At 40.1% G+C, this 19629-nt stretch overlaps 1 protein-coding gene across 5 annotated transcripts in view; it reads left to right on the top strand.

Annotated features, from left to right (window-relative positions):
• The window catches only part of lrmda (leucine rich melanocyte differentiation associated), a 268523-nt gene that overhangs the window by 175204 nt on the left and 73690 nt on the right, over positions 1-19629 (top strand). For all 5 annotated transcript variants that reach the window (XM_067610265.1, XM_067610266.1, XM_067610267.1 and 2 more), the window contains exon 3: positions 18551-18677. In XM_067610265.1, the coding sequence (XP_067466366.1) occupies positions 18551-18677 (127 nt within the window). The remainder of the gene's footprint in view (positions 1-18550; positions 18678-19629) is intronic.

Genomic DNA, 19629 nt, shown 5'->3' with positions numbered 1-19629 from the left:
CTTTTTCATGCTTGCTGCACCCCAGCCAAACAATTTGTTCTGTAAAAAAATTGAATTAACAGCCTCACTTTGTCTCCTTTTTTTTTTTTTTTGCATTGATTTTTTATAACATTAGAACTGTCTCAGGAATTTCCAGGCCGTAAAGAATCAAATCGCACAGCATTATTCACAATAATGCATATGTTATAATCGCAGAGAGAACTTACTTAAAATTCAATCCACTTTGGCATCATTATCATGTATCAACATAATAAATGAGCCCTTCAGAGCATGGTAATTATAATTTGATAAATCATCAGCAGAAAATTAACTGGATGTCAAAACATTCATTGGAAAGGGTGATGAATGGAGGATGATTGTGGTGATGAATTGTGTTAATCTGCGCAGTATGAAGCCAGCGAAATGGCTAAGCAGCCCAAGATGGATGGGCCATAGAAGCTGCAAGGTCAGGACACACAACTGCAGAACGGAGGGAAGAAAAAATAGGAAGGAATGAAACAGGGAGAAAAGAAAGAAGGACTCTCTCTCTCTCTCTCTCTCTCTCCCTCCCCCTCCCTCTCTCTCTCTCTTTCTCTCTCTCTCTCCCTCTCTCTCTCCCTCCCTCTCTCTCTCTCCGCCGCTCTTTTCTCTTTACTCAGAGCATTATCTGTCTTCTCGCCACAGCAGTTCTTTATGTTGGGCTTCAGGCATTTGGGTTTTGACAGTGAAGTTGACCTTATATTCTATTTTTATTTATCTTTTTAATAAAGTGATGAAGATGATGGTTATGAGGATGGTGGTGGTGATGATGATTACAACTTAATAAGATTAAGTACAAACATCACCAAATAAATCGTATATAAAGATATTTTGTAGCTCTTTATATGATCACACTGCAGTGTTATACTTAAATTGAGGTCAATGGCTCACATGCAACTGCTTTGTATATATTTATGGGAATAATTACAAAACAGGTTTTAAAATAAAGGACTTCTAGACGAGCATTTTCACCTTTATAACATGTTGGGCCTTGATTTCTACTGGTGGTTACATTCCAACAATGTGTCTGCTTTTCTCTTTCTCATCTGTGTTCTTCAGGTTTATTATATTTCCATTCATAGAGTAACTGCTGGCAACATGATAATTGCATTATTGTTAAGCTTGTTGGATTGGAAGCATTTGATATCCAATTAGGGCTAGTGTCCGTATAGCATTTTTTTCTGAGCGCCAGCATCTTTTTTTTTTAGTTGTTCCCAATGAGGAGAGGGTGTATGTGACGGCATGTTTTAGAGCACTCTGCGCAGCCCCTCCAAGCACTTCTAGTTGATAAAATTTGTCTCTGTCACTCCTTTTCAGGCAACCAATCATGTATAAGATGGGGCGGGACTTGGACTTGGGCAGGAACCAAGAAAATGGAGGAGAAGTTTGATCTGGCCATGTCTGTCTATCTTGAACTTTATGATATGTCAGACAGAAACAATAACAAAATCATAACGAAGACAGAAAAGCCCATTTATGGGAGCAGATCTGCCATACGCTGAATGTTGCTCTTGAGTGTTGTGCTTTTATCACCCTACACATTGTAAATTTGTTGTTAGCTATGTAGTCAACCCTTAATGTAGCGTTAAGTGCTTCACCCCAGCATTCCCCAGCACCCTGCACTTTTCTGCTGGAGAGGAACACTATGTGGACACATGCCATTACTTAGTACTCCACCGGTCAGTTAACACCTGTAGATATACGTATTAGTAGTATAAAAAGTGAAGCCCCCCAGTACAATATTGATGGGTAATACATTTTGTTAGCATTAAAATGTACCACTAACTGTGCAAGTATGAACTTGGCAGATGGAAATAACAAAAAGTTAGAATTGTCACCTCTGTTTGTCCTAGGGACTTTGTAGCCCTGTATTCCGGTGACTTCCACTGAAAGTGACACATTATGGAATTCGCCCACATTAATTTTCTATGGGACCTGAGCAAATTTCTTTGCAAGGCATTGTGGGATTTATGCATATGAGGGCAAAATTCACCTGGAAGTAATACAGTAAAACTGATATAGTGGCTTGACAGTGGACTAGGAAGCTATGGGAAGATGTCCATGGAGGAGAAAGTAATTGTTGCCGTTTCGAGGATTCCACTTTTATACATTCCTTCCCTACCAGATTACAAGGACATGGACAAAAAAATGCATCTTGGCACAAAGTAACACAAATTTTCCGAGAAAGTGGTTGGTTGTTTATTTATACAATACTAGTTAAGAAATGCAAAAAACTTGTTGACATAGTGACATAAATATCTCCATGTCCTTGCCCAGCCAATGTAGATACACCCATAGTGACGGGTGAGAAGTGACAGAGGCAATGTTGCGCGATTTGTTTCGCTTCCAGTGACTCTTCACAGTTTTGCCTCTCAGGCTGTGTTTAGGCTTTGTACAGTCTCCAATAAGCTCCATATTTCAAATAGTTGTAGTTAGGGACAGACGTGAGATTGTTAAATTTAGGGTCAGGACTGTGGTTGGGGTTTGAGTCTGACTATCTTTACAGAGAAGATGGAATATGTATGCTTCTGAGGAGAAGAAGGGGAAGGAAAGGAAGTGCTGCCACTAAGGCCATCTGAGGGAAAAAAGTCTCATATGAGTCAGAGTAAAGAAAAAATTATAGTTTTGTTGGGGAGCTCTGGCAGGCTCGTGGTTGATGCCTTAGGCATCGGACTTGATTTATAGTTCAGTGTTGGATGTTACCTGTTGATTGTCGTAGCGCAGCTGTACTAGATGAATACTGTATGTTGTATCCAATCTGACTGTGTTGAAGACTATGTTGAAGATATGTTGAAGATAAAGATGTTGTAAAGTAGACTACTGAGCTGTGCAATTATTACATACTTGAAAATACATTCTTTTACTGACTTCATGATATAGGTGGCAGTGATTGCGTGGAAGAAATCTGCTCTGGAGAAGACTTTGCTAGATCACAAGACAATACTTTGCCTTCTATCTTAAACATTTCAGTATTTGAGAATTGTTGAAATGTGGTCTCCACGCAATATCTCCATAGCCCCCTATAGCCGGTGAAGTTACTTCAAATATAATTACCATACCTTTTGGTCAGCTATGGAGCCTCTTCATGTAGCCTCTGCAACACCTTGACTGAGAAGCATAAATCTGACTTAAACCAGGAATCTTAACTGGGTTTCTCATAATCAGACTACACCCATAACTACATTAGTCTAACTGAGTTATGCTCTTTGCATGTATCAACCTAAAATCAGGTTATTTGGTTAAGAACAGAATTCCCCATGAATCTAAACATAGCTGACTGTTGAGCCTTGTTTGAAACTTTTTAGCATAATATATTATTTCTCATATTTCATCATTCTATGTATTACTTCTAGTTCAGTACAAGTTCAGGACTTTTGCTGATCCTTGTTATTTTGTTTTAGCATTCTTACTATTCTTTTTACATGGATATGGCTGCTGTTTCACTTTACACAGAATCTACTATCTACCCAGAATTAAACAAAGATATTGGCAGGAAGTTTAATCTTTCTTGCCTCAGTTATGTTGTTTTCAGTGTTGAGATATGGCTGTTCTAATTGCTTATGGTACCATAGACTTACAGCCAATTATAAAACTCATCCTGGAGTGGAAATCAAAATGTATAAGCACAAGATAGCGACAGGTCTACTTGCTGTTGTTGCGCATCTCTAGCTGCTTTAGCATTCAACCCTCTCAATGACCTTATAAACCATCAACCATACATGTTGGTGAATGAATGCTAAATTGAAAACTTTCTAAGTGGACTAAATCATCTGACAGTTTACTGCTTTTTAATATTCAGCTGAAAAGAGTCAGACTACTTTTGTATTCCGTAACTATTCCAAGTGTAAGTGTAAGTCTACATAACAAGACCTAAAAACTTTACTTCTTACACAAGACTACAATATCATAGCATATTTCCATCAAAAGGTTGTTGAGCTTCTTTGCAGTGGTTAGAACGGAAGTGCCACTGATGATAATGAAGGCCATTTCTACAAATAACAGTAATTACATGTCACCGCTTTTGAAATGTGACAAAGCAGACAATGTTGCTTATATTGAATTCATTATGTTGACAGGCACTTCATCCTTTCATTTATCTTCTATTCGTTATGGCCTGAGTGAACGTGTGTAAACTGACAACTACGCTTAATGTTGTTATTCTCCATTTGTGACTTCAGATACCAGAAGACATGTTTTTTTGTGTGTATGTGTGTGTGTGTTAATGTTTGTCCATGTACGTACATGACTGACCTCAGTAGGAAGTAATGTATCATCACTGGTAAGTCTTGTACTGTTGTTAAAGTGGCTTCACCATACAGAGATCAAAATCCCCCTTCACATTCTGTGTCATTTCTAGCTGGGAAGTATTAATCTCATACTGAGCTTCAGACACCTCTTATCTGGCTGGCAGGTTGACATGTAAGGGGATATTTCGTCTTGATTCCTGCAATGAATGCAGCACACAGGCTATCACTTGGCCCACACTGCATATGGAAGAGGAGAAATCACACCTTCCTTTCTGTGACTTCCATTTTCATTTGTGCTTTCTCCACTCACTCCTTTCTGTCTCTCTTTTTCTCTCTCCTGGAAATTATCACCAGCCATGTCAGGAGCCCTGTCAGATGGAGGGGGAGAAATGTGTCACACTGCCTCTTAAGTTTCTGATTGTCTAAATGACACAGAATATCATCATACCCCTGTCTCCCTTTCTGACACTACAATTACCCATAATTCCCTCTGTCATTCACTGTCTCAAGGTTAGTATTTTATATCTCGAACACAGGGTGAGGACATTTACATTTGGCTAGAATAAAAAAGGTACTGGAGAATATCAGTTTTGTGCGTTTGTGTGCATATGTTACTGTGTATTTTAACCATATCCCTGATTTAAATTGGCTATTTAAAAAGGGATATGTTTTGGGGGTTTTTTGATAGCTTTTACACATGTTGATTTTCTGAATCTAAAATACTACGAAAACCAAATGGTGTCTGGTTGTACCAGTTTTACTTAAAGGACCAGTGTGTAAGATTTAGTGGCATTTAGCGGAACGGACTTCGCAAAAATTGAATCATTTTTATAAGTATGTTTTAGTTAGTGTATAAAATAAGAATTGTTGTGTTTTTGTTGCCTTAGAATGAGCCTTTTATATCTACAAAAGGAGCGGGTCCCCTTCTACGGAGGCCACCATGTTGCAATGCCATGTTCCTACAGTAGCCCAGAATGGACAAACCAAACACTGGCTCTAGGGAGGGCCTTTCGTTTTTTTCGCGAGTTTCACAGCCACCGTGATTTCTCCTACATGCTGGGAAGGGGAGGTGTATTCATTTGGTTGCAATCTGCAACCTCACCACTAGATGCCACTAAAACATACACACTGGTCCTTTAAAATACATATTGTAAATCACCTTTCCCCATTATCTTAATGACTCTGTTAATCACCAAGCACCTTGTTTCAGCTGATGTCATCAATCAGCATCAGCCACCAAAATAATATTCCTTGATATTACCCTTCAGAAAGTGGGTGTAGTCTGTCCCTCTTGACAAAGTGTGCTCAGTGAAAATGGTCCATTATCAAGCCACGTTTTACTCCATCATCTGCGATATTCTTATATGGTCTCTGGTACGTCATCCCATCCTTTTTACCCCATCCCTCGAGTAAAGTGTTCTTCAAAGGTATATATTTCATTGCAAGCTGACAGCCTTGACACCATAATTGACCTGAGAGCTTCCATCTTACTCTTTTGAAATTCTCCGTTGTAATGTGTGTCAACTAGATAAAATGATTCCCATCTCCACCTTTCTCTGGATTTCCATTTGCAAAGACGGCTGACGGACTGACTGACTGGCATAGAGGCTCCATTATCATTCTGTTTGAATGTCTGTGATCAGGGGGGAAAAGATGCGAAGGTTCCATTGTTTGAAACAGGTGCTCACACTTAAGTCCTACACATTAGTCAAGCGTGTGGAGCTTTTAGATGGGTTAAATAGTTTGTGATAATGTCAGGATTTGATATTCTTTGTGAGTAATTCTTTGCTCTCTCTGACAGACCGCCTAGTCTTTGTGTCAATGTGTCATGGTTTCATGGAGGGCAAATTGGTTTTAGGCTTTCATTAAATTTGCTAATGACCTCCATAATGGTCATATTATTAAACTGGAAATTATAAAGAGTGACAATGTACATTTTAACCTTTGAGTATTGTTTCAGATTAATAGTGATTGCCAGTTCTGAATTATTCTGCTAAAATAAATGACTTTTTTGGTTTGTAGCATGCATGTATGAGCAGAGTTGAAGAAGTGGTCAGAAAATTAGATCTCAAAAATATACAGACTAGGGTGATTTGGTATGTACACATATGTAGCATATCATAAACTATGAGAAGTATTTAACAGTTTCAAGCTCATTTAATTTCTTTCCACATTCGCCCCGATATTAAATGCTAGACTGTCCCCTTTTCTGCCTCTTTATGATAGTTGCATCTGTTTCTCTCAAGGTTTTTATCACTAGTATCACATAGAAAGATCCAGACAACGTTTTTTTTTTTTTTCATGTGAAAAAACTTGCACTTTTTCCTTCAGATTCCTTCTCTTTTCTTTTTTACTTCATTTCACATGTGGCTATAAAAAGACACGGTCTGTTTTTGTATGCCATGTCATATTATTAAGTTTCACGCTTGCTCCGTGAACCTGAGACATATTTTGTGCTTTCCCCCCTGGCTAATTGGGAGATTGTTAGGACTGTCTCTATCTAGAGCCTGATGCTGCCAAATGTGTCAATGCGCTGCTCTACTGCTGCTAGACTGCATGTCTTCTTGTAAGTTTGGCGCATATTTTCAGAGCAGTTTGTCATTAGATTAATTAACACTGTATTGACAAATTGTGATAGGATTGTGTGATCTCTTCTCACCTTTGTTTTTCTTGCTTTTTCAATCAGATTAATAATGAAGAAAAGTCTCTTTTTTAACAGTTACAATTGGAAAGTAAGAGATAACACTAAAGTGGTATCTCTTTATGTGAAAAGGGTCTTTGAGAAACTTTCTGTTACAGGAATGTTCTATGTGTTGAACAAACGTGATCCATGTGTTTATTTTACCTTTGTCCAAGCTTACAAAGTAGAGGGAGGCTTTATGTGCCTGAGTAAAAAGGCTTCAGGGGAAGCGGCACTTTTTGGGCTATAACAAGCTTTAAAGAGGGTCCAGTCCCACTCAGGTTCACTGGTAAGCCTGTTGGACATCCGGCTTTGTTCCTCTTATAGGCTCCTTATCAGTGGCCTGATGCGGTTGTCCCCTTGCATGTTCCTCTTGTACCTCAGCTGGGCCAATTCGATGGCCTAAGTGCTCAAATTGAGCCATTTTGTCTCACTTTGAAACAAACTAGGACCTATTATGCGTGTGTTTTTTTTTTTTTTTCATACCCCTCCTCCTTGTCTCCCTTCCATGTTGGCCTTGGTCTATGTAGTTTGTCACTCCCCCCTGCATTTCTCTGGTCTTAAGTTTGAAGCGCTAGCCTTGTGAGGGGTCAGTGTTTCCACTCCAGCAGTGTCAACTTCAATCTGGGGCGATTTGGTGTGAAATGTGTGCCATGGTGTGGGGGCTTGCAGGTCAAAGCCCCAGTAATTGATGTTGCTTATTCATCTGCTTTTCCTTGTCTACTCTCTCCGCAGCACAGCAGCCGTTTTTGTTTGTCTAAATTGTTTGAAGATTTACTGTAGGTCTTAGGGCCCTGAGAAGCATCCCCCTGCTGCACTTTGTCTGTGTTCCTACCTAGCAGGGGGTTCAGCACTGGGGACACACAATGGTGCCCGCACAAAAGAGGCTTTCCCCAACACAAGGCCTGGAGGACATCTCATAGCATGACACTGAGCACTGGGGGACACACAATGGTGGAAGCACAAAGGAGGCTTCTCTTAAGACAGGACTCGGAGGACATCTAGCATGACAAGCAGGGCAGCTCTCACTGTAATTAGCCATGGAGCCAGCCTGACCAATGGCCTTATGAGATCAATGAACTATCAGTAAACAGTTTTAAAAAAAACAGAAAGGGATGGAAGAAGGTAATTGGCAGAGATTTGGTCTTGTGATGCAGCTAAGCAAATGAAAGTGACGCATTAGTTGAAGATATGGCTCTACATAGATACGTAGATAAGACAGCTATGTTAGAAAACCAATATCCTTCTCTCCACTGAACTCTTTGAGTCTGCTGATCTTTCTTCCGCTCCGTTCCTTCTGAGGAACGGTACCTGCCAGCTGAAGCGCACGATGAAATTCTGGATCTGTTTAAGCACAAAGAGGAACGTAATGATGGAGCCACATTTAATCTGGCCCTCCAGCATGTCAGGCGGCTGCATGGGTGGTATGTCCTCCAGGGCCTTTGAAGAGGGGCGATTTAGAGAAGAGATTTGGATCATTACACAATAAAGAACACTTCATAAGTACTGAAGTGAGTTGGAGAAATGACGGTTAATGATGTTGACAGCAATTCACCTCTGCTGAATTACAGAAAGATTTGACTCAACTTGCCTTCTTTAATGAGCCTCACTCTGTAAAGGTAATGGGCCAGCGGTAAGACACGGAGAGAGGCGGGGAGGGGAGATAGTGGGGGAGAAAGTGAAAGGGAGTGGGAGGGATTTATTCTTTTTTATTTTTTATTTTCAGGGAACTGCACTGCTGCCCGTGGTTAACGCTGGGCAGATAGGCTATCACATACCTCCCTTTAAGCTGTCATGTCAGGGAACTACAGAAACAGAAAGGCCATCGTCAATAAAGAAAGACTGCCAGTGCAGCAAAGGTGTCTGATCTCCATTGTTTGACATGTGTTTTCAAAGCTGTGTGCATATACTGTAGATCACTTGATCTTACATTATAGCTGTGTCTATCGTTTTAGACTTTTCAAAATGATCCTGCTTGCTTTTGTAAGAGACCAGTGTATGGTCAACAACTCTTGTTAAGTATCTTGCTTTCACACATTCTGTATATTCTATATGATAAATAACTACAGAATTGTACTTTCACACTGTGAAGTTTGTCATAATTTAAAGGGCGCTCTCCCAATAAGTGTCCATCATTTACTATGGTTTTTTACTAAGTCTGTCTTCTGAATTTGTAGTCTCTCTACTTAATCAAATAAGCCTATTTACACAGTTCTGGAGCAAGGACACTGATTCCAGTCTACAGCTCGTTTGCTATTCCTAATCATGCATGTTGTGCAATGTGCAAGTTTGTGACAAAAAGCTTAACTGACAGCGCGACAGTTGATTTGCGGTTCTATTTTTTCCCCACATTTGACTGTCATCCCATCAAAGTAGCATATCTGTCTGTGTCTTTGAGTGTCTCACGCTGAATGATAAATATGTACATCCAAACTGGGATTCAGTGCCAATTATGCATTGACAGAGATGTCACCGAGAATGTAACATTTAAATTAAAATGATGGCATTCAATTTCAAACTGCCTTGTGCGGTGACATGTTCTATTATCTCCTTCCATGGTGTAAGACAAGGCAAAAACAACAACAATGAAAGAAGGAACTATCCCAAAGGTCAAATCAATAACTTTGTAGTTTTTCTGCTTCTTCTTGTTGGCACACCTACATGTCAATCATTAAGCCTATTAATAGGCTTGCAAGAGTCAAAACATACTCCTACCTTTTACTGTCATGTTGGGAAAACTCAACATACTTATTGCTAGAAGCTGAAAGGTTCTGAGGTCCTTCTAAAGCTGGTTAGATAAACGCTGTTGGAAGCTGCACTGTAAACATGTACTTTGTTACTACACTTATATTGATTTCTTTACGATGATCTTACATCAACAATATAAACGTATTTTGCTATACAAGGCGGCAAGCTCCATATCACACAGAGAAGAAATACAAGGCTTGATACTTTAATTGGCAGGAATACTTGTCTAATTATCACTTTTCTGCTTGCTCTCCATGCTGAGATTATGTAATTATCTTTTTGAAACATCATGGAACGATATTGCTTTTTTGTGTGTCATTTCTGAGACGCCTCTGTACCTGACACTCAGCAAGCCACTTAATAATATGCTAGAAAGGCAGCTAATTATATCATAATAATGGCTTGATGAAAGCAATAAGGCAGGCCGGTGAATGAATGATAGCACTGTTAGACTGAAGTTGCATCTTTATCTTGAATTATTGGAATCACACCTAACAGGAAGTTCTTTTAATTACTAACCTGTTTATTCATTTTGCCACAAGAATTTGGAGTCTTTGCATTTGTTATGATTATGCAAATCATGGCCCATACTACAGCAACTGATATGTTTCTCTGCAAATGATATTTTCAGCAAATTGAATCCCTTATCAAGTTAATTACTCCATATTTACAAGCCCACCCCAAGCTAGGATATCCCAATTAAAGACTACACCTGTTCTATTCGTGGGATTTTTATTTGTTACATGTGTCATTACATGTTCTCCTGCAGAGTACAGGTTTGTCAGGGGGGAAGAACCACCAGTTAGACCCCTTACTGGGCTTCCAGATTTCATCCTGCTTCTACAAATGTTCTAGGCTGTCTGGTGTCATCTAGTTATGGGATCCTTTTGCAGCAAAGAGGCAGGAACACAGCTGACACACACATCCGCAGGACCTGGGGAGGGGGTAGATGGGTAATCTGACGGAGGGCGCGCCCAAGCACCAGCAGCGGCGGCATCAACAGCAGCCGTAGACTGCTTTCGAAACTTTTTAATTAGCACTAATTACCTTTGCAGGAAAATGTTGAGGCTTGAAAGGATTTGTGTCAGCAAATGGGAGATCAAAGATTGTGGTGCTGTGCATTTTAATCTGAACACTGAGGGGTAATAGGGAGCTGTTTGTGTGTTGGAGAGAGGGAGGAAGGCAGAGGGTGAGAGGAGGAAAAGAAGCATCCCAGGTGGTACTTGAGTAGTCTACCTCTTGTAATGCTGTCTACCAATCACCAGGTCCCGTCACATTATAAAATTTTCCACTAATGTAAAGAAATTAACTTCTTTTTATTGTTGAACTGAATCGTAGACAGCTTTCCCTTACTTTGTTCATTTTCTCCTTTATCCGTGCGCACACATTCCTCACTGTCAGTATGTGCACACGCGTGTGATTCTGTGTGCGACACTTCACGAGACTGACAGGCATTTCATAGAGGTGGTTTTTAATGCATGCCTGGACATCACTGTGGCAGGGTCATCCATCAGACTTCAAGACAACATCGATCATTTGCCATGAAGAGAGCGCGGGGTAGTGATTATTTGCTATTAGGTGGATGCTGAGGCATACAAATGGCCGGCAGTTGACAGTTGAACTCACTCAAACGTAATGCGGGATGGCTCCCCCTCTCAGGGAAATGTTGACAAGCACTGAGCCTGAACACTGTAATGACAGAGCATACAGGCAGACAGGGCACTGAGGGATTCTTCCTCACAGATAGCAGTTTCTATTATTCAATGTGTTTTGTTTTGGGTTTTTTTTTTTTCCCCTTTTCACAAGAGTACATGAGTTCATTTCCAGTTGCTCATTCTGTACACATACATCTTTTTTTAATTCATGAAGAACTAGAGCACAGTTACTGCAATATACCTTGGCTGATTGACCCTGTCACTGTAATTTTACAGTATTATATACACTGGAAGACGTGTGATCCTGTGCAGCATGCATGAGAGGTTGTGTGTGCTTGTTTGTGCCGCATTGATGTCCTCACTGACTGAGATGCCATCAGTGAATTGATTTTCAGCTCCCGCTCACTGAGAGAGGAGGGTGTTTGTCATGTGGATAGACAACTAATCTTTCAATACAAACATTCACAAGACGCATGGCCATACTGTGAGCACAGTCTGGACACTATGAGGAGGGAAGTGTTGTATAAGCTCTGAAGGAGCATGGTTTCACCAACACACTGCTCGCCTCCATTGTCTGATGATGTATTTCACGATGTAGTGTTGTACATGGGTTGCAGCTGTCATTCTGTCTGGCCATGTAACAAGCCTCACTTGCGGAAACTTTAAAAGAGACGTCCACCCTTCTGCAGTGATCTCTCCTTTTTTTTTTTCTTCACAGAGAAAGAGGTAACTCTCTTCTACCTTTCAATCGGGTCGTTGTTGGAGCTTAGACTTCATCCCGGGCCAAACCAGGGTCAAGCAAGGCTTATGAGGTTGGACCTGACAGGAATGTCTGTCAAGTCCTTATCCCTGGGCCAGGGTTGATCCAGGGTCATTAATCAGACAGGGATTGGAGGTGCAAGGGGAAGCATGAGGCCAGGTGATGCTGACCTCAGTACAGTGGCTTTGATTTGGTCTGGCCCTGGCTCTATGTGTGTGTGCGTGCGTGTGTGTGTGCGCGTGTGTGTGTGTGTGAATTGACAGGATCAGTCCCCGTCTGATTCACTGTGCTCTCAGCCCCTCTGTCAGCGACAATAATGACATTGAGAGAGAATATTAAGCTCACACACTCAGCAAGGATATCCACAGGGGTAGTTTATAACTCACACACTGCAGGGTCCGCAGTGATATCATCATTCAAACACACAGATGCTAGCATTAAATGTTCAACAGACGCACCATGGTGTAGACATTTTCAACAGTTTAATCTGCACTTTTCACATAATAACCTTGTTTAACATGACGTAATAAGCAGTGATGTTTAACTTCTTCATCAACAAAGAACTTTGCTAATTATATTTCACAGATTTCCTCTTGCTTGAATTTGTTTTTGCTCTCTAAAAAGATATTTTTGTTTTGCAAATGATGTAACCCTATGTAAAGTTCAATCTGACATGCCACCTCCAATTGACAGCTTTGCAGCTAGTGATGTTTTTACACATCGGCTATCAAGAGCAGGCATAGCGCAATATTCAAAACAGATTAAGAGTGAGCCCACATAAAGAGGAGATTTGCTGCCGGCGCCAAATATACTCTAATGATTTGCATTGCCATTAATAGTAATTTGCAGCTGCCTAGGAGGAGACGTGTAATCCCCTTCCCATGTGTGAATTGACATGCATTCAGGGAGGGCTATGTGTGTCCTGGACGTGTGATCTTTAAATGACTGCCACCTGAGGCCTGGCAATACAGGGAGGGGAGTGCCTCATTGAGTGGTGACTGTTTACATGTGAGGGAGAAAGGTGTGAGAAACGGAGAGCTGTGGGGGAGATAGAGACAGATAATGGCAGTCTAATTCGCCATCAGAGATGCATGTACGGAGATGTGTATAGGCCATAAACTGTAGCTGGAGGGAAGAGCGCTGGAACAGACCTGATCAGTACTGTGTGGAGGTGGTAGGAGGGATGTTGGGGGGGGGGGAGGGGGGTTTGAGGGGTTGCAGGGCATTCATTTGCTTTACAGATAATGTCATCTTATTTACCACGAGTTAATCCTGATAGTGTTTTGATGCTGTATTTTTGGTGTTTTTTTTGATGTTTATTTGTGTTTTTGTTGTGGGCTAGAGTGATGAAATACAGCTGCGTTGAACTGATGGAGACTTAGTATATTAATAGGATATATTTTACCCTCATTTTTTCCATTATTGTCACAAGTCTGAATAACTGTAATTATAATGTACCTTTCATACTCGCTTCTACTAAACACTACAAAAACATCAAGTCATATAATATCACATTTAACATTTCAAATTTTTTTTGTTCTTCCCACTGCAGTGTCTTTTTTTTTTTTTTTAAAGAAATTTCTATGAAAGAGTGTCAGGAAACAGGACTGAATGACACACATTGGTGCACTTTACATTTACAACAATTAGATTTGTTTGTTAAGATCATTTTTATTGATATAAACTAAATAAAGAACTTTAGGATTTAGGACTTGATAATAGACTGAATATCTTATTAATGTTGAAATATATTTTACAGTTTACAGAGTTCTAAAAATCCATCAGAATATTTCTTTACTATTTCCGGCTGAATTGCTCTCTAGCCTTCTTCCTCCTTCTCTAGCCTTCCTCCCTCCATTCACCCTTCTTATTAAGTTTATTAAAGCCAGTCCACACACTGGGTTTGCCAGGTCCACTCCCTTCTCCCATTCATTACAGTACCTTATCCTGGCAGGCAATCTGAAGTGTGCTCTGAATAGTCCATTATGCACATATGAAGGCCATCACAGCCCCAGTATTGGTCAATTCATCAAACATTTATCTGTTGCCCTCTGAACAGGACGTCAGTATGCCTGTCACTCTGCAGCTCTGGCCTCTGCCTTTGGAATAACATTGCATTGCTTTTCCTGCACCGCTGCAACCTTTGAGAGAACGTCAGCCCTTTAACTGTGAACTGCAGCTGTGTGGACTCTCCAGTGTTTCAAAGTGTTTGTGTGTGTTTTTTTTTTAATATACACTAAACTCATGAACTTTTTCAGTATTGCAGTGCTAGCTGCAGGGATGTTGTCTCTCTGATCTCTATCACCATATGAGTAACAGAGAATGCCTTGAGGTTGTTTTACATTATAGCCCTGTAATGTACATTTGACCTATAGGTCTTCAGAGTTTCTAAGAATTGCCAACTATGATTCATTTAGGCAGAAGTTTCAAAAGCAGCAGACATAAGAAGGGAGACTGTGTAACACATGTAAAAAAGTCCAAGTCTGCCGCTCTCCATTTTTCATGTGTTGCCTGAGGATATCTGACATGACACTAGTGCACACCATTGGCAGGAGTGACTGACATTTCAGCCAATAATGGTCGAGAGTTTTCTTCCCTCTGTTGTCAGCAGTGGTTTATCAATCACTATGTCTGCATTAGTATTAGTCTATTGATCTGGCAGGGCTGCTCTCTGGGTCAGTGTCTCCTCTCTGGTGTCCTTGTCTGGTTTCTCACTTCCTCCCCTGCTTCCTGTGCCTGAGTTTTATGCTCCAGCTAAATATTTGCATATGCACTCTGAGTATTTAGTAGACAGGATCTCAGCAGACGACGATGTTAGAGGTCTCAATACATATATGCGTTAGTTACTGTATGTAAGTACAAAAGCACACACTGATGCACACATGGCTGTATGATGTATGAGAGTGAGCTTACACAGGCAAAGTGGTAGTCAAAGCGTAAAGACAGCCTGTGTGAAGTATTAGCTCTGACAATGAGGCTGATCATAATTATCTTAACAAGGAGAGGATTCATTGCCTCACCTCGTTAAAGGCATCGCCTTTGTCTCTCTCCCTCTCTCGCTCTCTCTCTCTCTCTCTTGCTAGTTAGGGATTTAAGAAAAAGCTATTTGATCACCCGGTACTATACAAATCATACATTTCTGAATATGTTGAATGATAGTGATATATATTTTTTAAAAATGCTTATTTAAAGCTCATTAAAAAAAGATTTACTTTTTTTAATTAAAGTTTATTCAGAAAATGAAGCGACTAATTTTGTCATAGCTGATCACATACATGGACATAAGTGATAGTTTCATCTGTAACCATATTAATAAATATATGAAACCTGGTGAAATAGCAGTGATAATAGCAGTAAATCTGTAAAATTACACTAGCCATATGAGTGGACATTTTTGAGTCAGAGTACATATAATAACAGTAATTACATTAAATTATGTTTAAACATTTGAAAAAAAAACAGTTTTTATGTATATTTCTTGTAACGTGTGTATGTTTGTGTGTTTTGCCCGTGTTTGCCATTTACCAAATCTGTGTAGCATTGGGACTCAAGTCAATTACACTCATTAGTTTTGTTAAAGGCAAGAGCTGCTTTTTTTTTTTGTTTGTTTAGAAGTAAAGTACTTTTACTGCAGTGCTTAAACTTTGTTAGTTTTCCAAGCCACACATTAAAGCAAGAAAGCTTATAAAAAGTAATGAAACCAGCTATGGAAATCTGCAGAGAGAGCACAGAAAGCTGTAGAGTATTAGAAGTTCAATCCCTGCACTGTAGTTAATGCTGGATGGGACTCAGTGGCTCTCCCCTGGCTGTGAATTTAACTGATTAAATCAACCAGTGCACGCAGCAGTGGTGACATGAAAACAACAATTAATAAGGCTCCCTCCTGTGCCATGCGGCTCCCTTTAACCGAGCAGCTAATAACATAACCCACAGGACTGCAGCCCATCATACACACACACACACACACACACAATATACACGCACACAATTACAGGTGGCAATAGTTAGTTAGCAACCTCCATTCACAGCAAATAAAATGATGTTTATTCAATGCGGTACACAGTTGTGCCAAGCTACACATTAACAAAGATTATACTTGCAGATTAATTGCATGTTTTACTGAATTCCCTGTCAACACAAACGCAACGACTCAATTTTGTTGTAAAATATACATTTTATTTCCTATTTGCCAGTTTGGACCAAAAACCCAACCACACTTACAATATGGTACTATACTATTAGATATTTGTAATTTGTAATTTTTACAAAGTCATTTTTTCCCCACAATTTTAACCAATTAATATTAAAAAAACTACAAGACAATGTCAAATTGACCAAACAGTATCATAAAAGGAGCCATATTTTAATTTATCAGTATATTTGAAATGTATTATTTTTTTACCATCTCTATACAGTTAAATATAGGGTAGTTTAATGGCCCTTGTTGCTTTTATAGCTGAGATGCACCAAGGGGAGAAAAAAACAAGCAAACAGAGTAGAATTTCATAAAACTGGCACATCTCTCCATTCATCCATCTTGCCAGCACATTAATCAGACCTGATAAGAGGTTGTCAGCTAGCGACTTTGCCAGCACACTGGCTAGGTGCTGTGAGCTGTTGTTGTGAGTATCAAGTGTGTGTGTGTATGTGTATGTGTGTATGTTTGCAAAATGTTGATGTCTTTTGAAATGAAGCAGCACGGTCTGCCTCACTCACAAGTCAACAATGAATTGCTGATTTGTCGTTTTTTCACCCTAGAAGATAGTTGCAACATTTCTCTTTGTAGTTCAAAGTTGCTGCCAGCGTGCCTGCTCCGTGCATTTATGTGAGCTGGAGTCCAAGCTGATTGGTCAGAAAAAGCACATAGAGTGGAGATGATTGCTGGTCTGGATAAGTACACATGTGTAATAAAAGTCACGCATATAATAATACTCTACCTGACAAAAAACATGATGGGTTAAAATCAAGCTATTCTGCAACCAATTAGCTGCACAAGTCAACATCTTATAGTCCCAGGTGCATTTCTGTACACATCATCATATTCCATTTTGTCTTGTTTTATTTCTCCTTCCTTGCTTTGCCAATACTGTATATAGTTTCCTTTCCATAATTAATGTCACTGTATATTATTTACTGTCCCCACACTGCTTACTCCTCTTTGCCATCCATTTGTAAATTGTCATTATAAGGGTGTTATATTTACATAGCTTCAAGTTTTGTGTGTATTATGGCAGCCATTGACACTCAGCAGATCCAGGGAGGGGCAATAGTTCACACTGCAGCTGTTTAGACCTCACTATACCTTGAGTTTGTCATGTAGTGATGTGACGATGTTCTCTGGAATTTATATTTATATAACTTGATGTCAAGGTAGTCTGCTTTTAAAACTAGATACTTATAATGTAGATTTTTTTTTAAATTTTGAGCTTGGATTAAAGCATTAGTGTAATCATTAAAAATGTCTGTTTAATCTTATCTCTTTACCCATTACGTGGGCGGGTTTGCCATTTAGTTTTGTTTTGTTTTTTTTTGGTGTGTGTGTGTGTGTGTAACCTGTTGTCGGAACTGCGAGAAACAGTTCTTGAGAGGTTGACTGTCTGCGTCAAGCTCTGGCAGATTTAAATGTCAATGAAGTCACCTAGGACACTTTAACATGGCACGCTGACAGTGTGAAGGATTAGACAACACACACATTGCCTTTGTGCACCTTCTACGACTTGAACTTTGCAGGACCCTAACATTACTCCTAACACAACCTTTTATCATTTTTATGCCTGTGTGAATGTGTACGTGTTAGTGTGTGTGTGTGACAGAGAGAGGGAAATAGTTGAGATGACCTTTCACCTCTTTTTGCAATGTGTCATAAAAAACAACGAAAAGGCAGAATTCCTGTTTTTTTTTCTTAAAAAATAAAAAAAAAAAAAGGTCCTCAAGGTCCTTTGATGTTAAAATCTCAACCCTACTGCGGGACACTTGCAAAAAAAAAAAAGTTTCCCTTCCATTCTGTCTGTGATTGCGAGTGTATTCCAGTTCCTCTGTGAAAATGATGGATGACAAGTTAAATTTGTGTCTGGGGATTGAAGGTGAACTGTGACAGAGTGATTTGTCTTGGGAATGGAGGGTTAGGGTCAGGCGAAACTGGGCGCCTCAAGGCACAAGACATTGACAAATTCATCCTGCCCGCCGCATTTCTGAAGCCTTTTGTTTTGAATCCTGGCTACTCACAAGTGACCCCCATCCCTCATCCTGCCAGCCGCTGAAGGATGCCTCACCATGCCAGGGGAGCTCAGCACCACTAATTCTTGTCATTCACTTCCCTGACAGGCCCAGACCCATACTCTCCCGGCGTATGAAAGAGGGAGGCTGAAATATTTATTTCTGCACAATAACGGCTGACCAGATTTAGGGCCATAACAGTTTTCCTGTTGCCTTATCATTGCAGGTCACTGGCAGGCCTCAAAATGTTCACCGAGCTGGAAGAGCTGGTTGTCGACAACAATTTGCTTGGAAATGACCTCCGGTTGCCCAGGTTACCCAACCTCCACACCCTAACACTCAATAAGAACCAAATATCCTTTCAAACAAATCACTCAGTGCCTTTTCTCATTTTGATTAGCAGTCTACCACACAGACACAGATTCCAGGTTTCGGTATTAGAATCAACTGTTTATTTTACTTTCATTCTTATGTCAATAGAATCTGCTTTTGTCTCAAAGAACCAGTTTTTAACGGCATGGCTTTGCAGGGAGCGCTGTGTGTTGCAAAAGAGAGTAGAAGAACTTGGCTGTCACAGAGCTCCACACAGAACTAGTTTTTGAACCACAGGGACCTCTAGTGGAATCAGATTTTAGAGTCAGCATAACAGATGTGTTTTTATTCTCAAAGAGAATAAAAAGTGTTGAATTAAAACTACATCCCAGGAATGAGAGCATTATCTAGTGTATAGTATTTGCTGTTTGGTAATATTAGATATTTTAAATTACAGAGGAAATTCTTTAATTTAAGATTTTACATGTTCTGCATCAGATGCATTTATTACCCTGCTTACTTCACTGAAATTAAATGAATCGGTTATTTGATTACTTGCTAAACACACAAGAACATGTTCACATTTTGGATCATTCATTATAACAGCCCTGTGTGTCCTACTTGCCACCCAGTGTAAACACGTTAAAACCAGAACGCCGCGCAGCCACCCTAAATTCAAGACACTGACACATTGCGAGGCTGTTTATGATCAGTCAAAGATGTGTGAACTTCCCGTCGAAGCTTCAGAACAGGTTTAGCAATGTGTCCTGTTTTCCTCTGGTTGTGCAGATCCTACTGGGTAACGATGCTCACTCTCTCTCGCTCTCTCTCTCTCACATTCACACACACACACACTTCCAGAGTCAACATTAAGACTGGGGCTCCTTGAAGTGTGCGTCTGGGACTGTGTGCTGAGTTTGGTTGTGAAGTGGTCGGCACATGCTAATAGGCCAATTATGTACATCCTGTCGTGGCACAGTGCCATTTTATAGC

Source organism: Thunnus thynnus, chromosome 14, assembly GCF_963924715.1.
Source record: "Thunnus thynnus chromosome 14, fThuThy2.1, whole genome shotgun sequence".
NCBI classification, from domain to species: Eukaryota; Metazoa; Chordata; class Actinopteri; order Scombriformes; family Scombridae; genus Thunnus; species Thunnus thynnus.
The sequence above is the reverse complement of the archived record's forward strand: the minus strand, read 5'-3'. Positions and strand labels throughout refer to the sequence as shown.